This window comes from Nicotiana tabacum, chromosome 4 (genome assembly GCF_000715075.1).
Source record: "Nicotiana tabacum cultivar K326 chromosome 4, ASM71507v2, whole genome shotgun sequence".
Classification (NCBI taxonomy): domain Eukaryota; kingdom Viridiplantae; phylum Streptophyta; class Magnoliopsida; order Solanales; family Solanaceae; genus Nicotiana; species Nicotiana tabacum.
The window spans coordinates 18,522,656-18,530,235 of record NC_134083.1 but is presented as its reverse complement, the minus strand read 5'-3'; the positions used below and the strand labels follow the sequence as shown (position 1 = coordinate 18,530,235).

At 33.0% G+C, this 7,580-nt stretch overlaps 1 protein-coding gene across 2 annotated transcripts; it reads left to right on the top strand.

The window, feature by feature from the left end:
• The first annotated feature begins 1,280 nt into the window (after positions 1 to 1,280).
• On the top strand, positions 1,281 to 7,024 carry LOC107796658 (shikimate O-hydroxycinnamoyltransferase). 2 transcript variants are annotated; one of them, XM_016619449.2, is made up of 3 exons: positions 1,281 to 1,436; positions 1,668 to 2,098; positions 5,965 to 7,024. In XM_016619449.2, exons 2-3 carry the CDS (start codon positions 1,691 to 1,693, stop codon positions 6,862 to 6,864), a joined length of 1,308 nt encoding a protein of 435 aa, XP_016474935.1. In that variant the 5' UTR covers positions 1,281 to 1,436; positions 1,668 to 1,690; the 3' UTR covers positions 6,865 to 7,024.
• The last annotated feature ends 556 nt before the right edge of the window (positions 7,025 to 7,580 follow it).

The following is a 7,580-nucleotide window of genomic DNA, read 5'->3' as shown; positions in this document are numbered from 1 at the left end:
CAAATTCAGAATACTTAGTACTGAAATTTGGATGCATTGACTAATTTTAAAATACATTGTAAATTGTGAATATATTTTAAATAGTAGACTTAAAAGTGGCTATTGTTGCACTTCACCCTAGTTCACCAACCCCTGTGGAGGCCCACATCGACTTGTTCCATAGTCCAATACCAATTAGTCGAATTTGCAGAAACAAAATAATAATATAGTCGATGGTGGACCTCCACTCCTATACGATAAAATGAACCATTACATACGTATTGTAAGGATTTTCTACATTCCTGGCCCACTTTGTCATTTTGCTTCCTTATCTTTTTGGGCAAAAAAGAGTTGGTAAAATGCTGAGCTTTAGACACTTTCAACAAAGTATTAGGTCACCATCTCACCAACTCTCTCCGCCATATCACCCCCCTTCCCTGACGCTCATATCCACCACCTTTTGTTTGCATTATTTAATATTTTGGTTGGTATTTAGATTCCAATTATTTCGTGATTTGAAGGACTTAATTAGCTTTTCGTTTTGTGACATAAATAATTTGATTCCGTATTCAATTATTCACCATGATATTAAAGACATAGTTGGTAAGAGGTTAGTGGGCGTTTGGACATAAGAATTGTAAAATTCCAAAATAGAGATAAAAAAATTTCAAGTAAAAATGGTATTTGAAATTTAGAGTTGTGTTTGGACATGAATATAATTTGGGTTGTTTTTGAAGTTTTGTGAGTGATTTGAATGAAAATTTTGAAAAACAGTTTTTTTAAGTTTTTTAAATTTTCAAAAAATTTCAAAATGCATCTTCAAGTGAAAATTGAAAATTTTATGAACAAACGCTGATTTCGGAAAAAAGTAAAATTTTTTTAGAAAAAAAGAAAATTTTTTTTATGTCCAAACGAGCTTTTAAATTATTATAATATTAGTCATATAGAAAATATATGGTGTTTTATAAAATAAGAAGTCGTATATTATATTTCTAAATATGTATTGTTCCAAATTAGTAAAATATTAATTAAATGAGATGTATAAGGAAGAAACAACAAGTAGTTTAGAAAAGATTCTTATTGTTAAGACTAGTAAATATATTTCTAAAGAAATGTAAAACATCTTAAAATACATGATAAGAAATTATGAATCGAAGGGAATATCTTCGTATTTTTTATATATATTACGTAATAATGAGCGGAGAAAAGTTCGGGTTAGACGTGAGCAGCAGGAGTTTATTTAGGGAATAAGTCAAGTCGAACAGGCGCGGTAGGTGAAGTCAAATTTCGAGCCTCAATATACCAAGTCCGACCTCCCACCATACTATATATATAATACTTTGTGTATTCATCATTTCTGGGAGGTTTTCATTATATTTCTCAACCCACTCCCAACCATATTGCCACCCATAACATAAAAGCGAAAAAAAACTCAACTCCACTTTTTTATTTACAAGGTAATTTAGTTAACTCCATACCATTTTTCCATTTATATTATGTGTATGTATTTCATTTTATGAGGCCGAGAAAAACTAGAATAAATGTTATTGATAGGTATTTAACATGGAAAGTAGGTGGCCGATCACATTCATAGTGGATAATTGAAAGTGAATTTCTATCTAATAATGTATTCATAAGTTCGTAATCTCAATCAGTTATTATAGAGAAGTCTTTGGAATTCATTTCAGGGAATTGAACCGGTTGATCAACGATGAAGATCGAAGTGAAAGAATCAACGATGGTAAAGCCGGCGGCGGAGACGCCACAACAGAGGCTGTGGAACTCTAATGTGGATTTGGTGGTGCCGAATTTCCACACGCCAAGTGTTTATTTTTACAGGCCGACGGGATCCCCAAATTTCTTCGACGGAAAAGTGCTGAAGGAAGCTCTAAGCAAAGCACTTGTGCCGTTTTATCCTATGGCGGGGAGGCTGTGTAGGGACGAAGATGGTCGTATTGAGATTGACTGTAAAGGTCAGGGGGTGCTTTTTGTGGAAGCTGAGTCGGATGGTGTGGTGGATGATTTTGGTGATTTTGCCCCGACGTTAGAACTCCGTCAACTCATCCCCGCCGTTGATTACTCACAAGGAATTCAATCGTATGCTCTCTTAGTGTTGCAGGTACGTTTTTGGTTACCGTGAATTCTTAACTTTTGAGTAATATGTGTGTGTACTATAATTGCTAAATGTTAATTCCCATTAGTTTCTATTAAAAATAATATGGCTATCTGTTGCTTCGAATAGTTGAATATGAACACAGGGCACGCAAATAAATTCAATTTTGTTCCCCTTTTTTCTCTGTTCTATAAAGGTTAAAAGCCACAGGCAACAGCCTCAAACACCAACTAGAATGTCATTATTATATGATTAACTTTTTAATTTTAGGGTTCTCATTTTACTTTAATGACAAGCCTTTATATGATTGACATAATATGTTTAAGATCAAGATTCTAAACTATTTTTGATATCTGATGCAGTGAAACTTCTCTATTACGGTATTTTACTAAATCGGTAAGTTTTTTTGGAACCAATTTTTAATGTTATGTAATAATAATAATATATTTTTTTATAATAATACTTTGTTATACCCGCCAAAAAATATATCAAGCCTCTCTATAACAGTATTCTTATATAACAACACTTTCTCTATAAAAGTCAAACTTTTTCGGAACCAATTTTTATGTTATGTTATTTATATGTTCTCTATAACAACACTTCACTATAACATCCAAAAATATTCGGAACAAACGAGACTGTTATATAGAGGTTTGACTGTATATTGATAAATAATGCATTTATAGAGATGTTTGACTATATACACATATAATCAAGACCCAAATTCTAAATTTTCTTTTATTTTTAAATTACATGCCTGATTAAACTAAGATATATGAAAAGAAACAATCATAATAAATAGTTTCAAATGTAGAAGCATACGGAATGGTGATCAAGTTGATTACCAAAGGACTCCATTTTCGAAATGAGATTAAGGACCGTTTGGCCATAAATTTTGTCAAAATAAACTTGGGTTTTCTTTGACAAATACATGTTTGATCATAGATTTCGCCTACATTTTTGCCAAATCCCAAAACCAGCTCAATATCACTATTATTGAGCCAAAATATCATTATTATCACCTCAATAGCTGGTTTTGGGCCAAAATATCACTATTATATTTTTTAAAAATTGCCCTAAACTTTTGTATTTTATAAAGAGCCCACCGTTTATTATTTTGTAACGATGTTGCTTTGTCTCCTCGGTCATCTGATAGTGTATCATATAGTAATTATAAAAATGATAATTTTGTATTAAATTTATTTATGTCCAGGACTATGGTTTGCGATAATATAATGAATGTTATTGATAATGGTATTGTTGGGTATTTGTGATAGTTTTTAGAATTTGTGGGTATAAATCATATTTTTTTTCCAAACCAAACTTCACCCAAAACAGATGTCCAAACACATTTTCATCTTCAAACCAAACTTCACCCAAATCAAAATTTTCAAAATAAATTTGGGAATTTATGGCCAAACGCTAGCTAACTTGTTGAATGAGGCTCCCCCTGCTTTGTAGTCTAATAGCCTATTTGCTCCTCACCATGCCAAAATTGTTTTTTTAAAGTTTTTTCCCCTCAATTTGAAGTGTTTGACCAAGTTTTTTTTTTGAAAAAAAGTGCTTTTGGCTAGAAACAGAAGCAATTTTGAAGAAACAGAAAAAAGTAGTTTCTCTCAAGAAGCAGAAGCAGTTTTGACTTTCTTCCTTCCAAAAATACCCTTTGCAAAATATTATATATACAAAAATAACCTTACTTATTTTAAACTATTGAGTAATATAAAATGACTTTTGCAATGAGCTTTCATATTTATTGGATGATTTTTTGATATATTTAAATTATCTTGAAAGAATAAAGTATTTTTTAATTTTATTTTTATATTTTACTTAAATAAAATAAAAAAAACTTAATTATTATCTTTAATAATAAATATTTATAATTATTTATCTACTTATATAATATTAATTATTAAGCAAATCTCTACATGTCCTTATTAAAAGCACTTTTTGAAAAATTTGGTCAAACATAAATTATTGTTCAAAAGTATTTTTCAAATTGATTAGTTAAACACAAGCTGTTTTTATTCAAAAGTACTTTTTTATTTTTGAAAAAAGCATTTATCAAAATAAGTTGATTTTGCTTGGCCAAATCTGCTATAATTGTGTTTGATTAATGAATGTTACTTCTGTTGGAAAAAAATAAAAAACAGGGACTAGTTGACTAAATTATCGAAATAAGAAAAGTTGTTGAACGCCGGGATTGACTTTTGTCCCAAATTCCTGTTTTGGTACATGTTTTAATCCACAAAAGATCTCTCCCAAATTGCCAAGGGCACAAGAATGCCACATTAATGAGTGGTCAAAATCCGTTTAAAAGTAATATTTTTTTAATACTTGAAAATAATTTAGCTTTAAATTATTCTTTACTAATAGATACGAAAGTTTCATGACATATTTAAAACACAAGCTTCTAAGTTTTTTTTTTTTTTTTTTTTCCTAAGTTCCATTTTTAGACAAACTATGTCACATAATTTAGACGGAGGGAGTAGTCGATTCGTCCTGCCCTCCCTAAAAACGGTTTGACACGAAATGGTTAGGCTCACCTTTATATATTGCATTCGGTTACTGGATTATGCCGACGACTAGTTAGTATTCAGGTGAATTTATAATAGTGTAATGGTCCTTTGATTTAATTTTGATAAACATATGAAGCGAAAAACAATCAGGAGTGGTTATATGTTTGGAAGTCAATATTGGACGAATTTAGGTGGCTTTACGTTTTCATTCGTTTCTCTCTCCCCTTCCCACCTACCCCCTGCTGCCACCTGTCATTTTCCTTTACTTCTAGTGTATTTTTCTTCTGGTTTTCACTTCTGTATATGCTTGTATTTTTGTGGTTCGTAATTTCTTCGCCTTCTTACCACATTCATTACTTATATCAATATTTAGTATCAATTTTTAATACTTACACAAAAGAATTATTAAATAATCGAATTTTAAGGAGGGGAAGGGAAGGGGGGCGGGGGTGTTAAATGGAGCCCTTTACTATTCTTATTACTGTGCTGCCAATTTGTTGATTCTAACTCCATAGACATATAGGCGTTAGGTTAACTTGAATAGGCGAGCAAGAACTCGACAGATTCTTATGAGCAATATTAACCCTGTCAACCAATAAGCTAGATAAATTAGTCGGTCAATTCAATTAAAGAATACAATAGGATTGTTAGATAGCCCATAACCCTAAATCGTTTTCATTACATTGATATCATAAAAATCTGCTCTTTCTCTGTTCAAAGTTCATTATTTTTATTATTTTTATTTAATTAGTTTAGAATAAAATATTTTTAGGTTTAATTCTTGTTTAGATAATTAGGATAGTCTAATTTAGTTAATAATTAATCACAAGCTTTTTATTCCAATCAAAACACTGAAAAATGAATAAAAATAAGGGAGGCTTGCTCAGTTGGTAAAAGCACCTCCACCTACGACCGTTAGGTCCTGGGTTCGAGTCACGCTGGAGAGAAAGTGTGGAAACACTATAGATCCTCCTAATTTGGGAGGGGTTTAAAAAACAAAAAATCAAAACATTGAAAAATGAATAAAAATAAAATCAAGACATTTTTCATGAATAATTTCCTTAGTACAGAACACACCCTAAGTGTTATGTCATGCCTTTATTATCAAATTGGAGAATGATAGTAGTATATTTGTTTGGATTAAAGTAAATAATTACATTATACATTTAGATTGAAGACAGGTTACCACTAATTCAATTGCGACCCTTATCCACCAATACTCATGTTAGATCGATCCATTGTTCGCGCCTTAAGTTGTTTGATTGCACTTTGATTTTTCTTCTTTCTGTATTGACCTGAATTGTTTCTGTAATTTTTGGTTGATCATTTGAATTGATATTTCAATGTGTTGAACAGATAACACATTTTAAATGTGGGGGAGTTTCCCTTGGTGTGGGCATGCAACATCATGCAGCAGATGGAGCTTCTGGTCTTCACTTCATCAACACATGGTCTGATATGGCTCGTGGTCTGGACCTCACCATCCCACCTTTCATTGACCGGACCCTCCTCCGTGCTCGTGATCCACCTCAGCCTCAGTTTCCCCATGTCGAGTACCAGCCACCTCCCACTCTCAAGGTAACTCCAGAAAACACCCCTATATCTGAAGCTGTTCCTGAAACCAGCGTGTCCATCTTCAAATTAACCCGTGATCAAATCAATACCCTCAAAGCGAAGTCCAAGGAAGATGGAAATACCGTTAACTACAGCTCCTACGAGATGTTGGCAGGACATGTGTGGCGCTCCACGTGCATGGCACGAGGACTCGCTCATGATCAAGAAACCAAATTGTACATAGCAACAGATGGACGTTCCAGGCTTCGGCCCTCTCTCCCACCAGGCTATTTCGGTAATGTGATATTTACTACCACTCCTATTGCAGTCGCAGGTGATATCCAATCGAAGCCTATTTGGTATGCTGCCAGTAAATTACATGATGCATTGGCTAGAATGGACAACGATTACTTAAGATCAGCTCTTGATTATTTGGAGTTGCAGCCTGACTTAAAGGCTCTTGTTCGTGGTGCACATACGTTTAAGTGCCCGAATTTAGGAATAACTAGTTGGTCTAGGCTGCCAATCCATGATGCTGATTTTGGCTGGGGTAGGCCTATATTTATGGGACCTGGTGGTATTGCTTATGAAGGTTTAAGCTTTATATTGCCAAGTCCTACAAATGATGGCAGTCAATCTGTTGCAATCTCTCTACAAGCAGAACACATGAAACTTTTCGAGAAGTTCTTGTATGACTTTTGAAAGAAACCAAATCTTTGTGCTGCTTCTTTTGGGGTTTATATTGATGGATATGTAAAAGACTCCTTTTATTTTTTCATTGGAGGCTGTTCTTTCTTCTTCTTTTTTTCCTCAGTGGAACTTCGGTCATATTCATAATAGACATCAGTTCTATTTCTGCTTATATGCTGCATGGATTAAATTCTTATAGCTGAACTGTTAGTGTTTTGTGCCTGTGAGAGACCTCAAGTTATTTTCATTTCCTTAGATTGTAGCAACATATTTAGGACATGTTGAGCGGTAAAAGCCGTTCTGGGGAAAGAACTTGAGTGCATCTGGTTACTATGAAAAACGAGAGATATCATATTGCATATACTGAACTTAAGCAGAGTGTATAAGAAGTTATAATATGCTTATTACTGCTACCTAATGTTAATAAACCCCCTACAAAAATAATATTCACCGTAATAAAATCGGAATGATAATATAGCACCGAGATACGGTAATTAACAAAAATAAAAGAGTGGCAACGACATCAAGATTTTTATGTGGAAAACCCTTTTGAATAAGGGAAAAAATCATGGCCCCGGGACGAGCAACTGATATCACTATAGCAAAGAATTTTACACTTTGTAGGTCCGAGTAAAATACTCCAAAGACCACTACAATACTCAAAAGAAATAATTCTCTTTTGATATTCCCACTTCACTACAATATCGTTCACTCTCTATTTTTCTCGC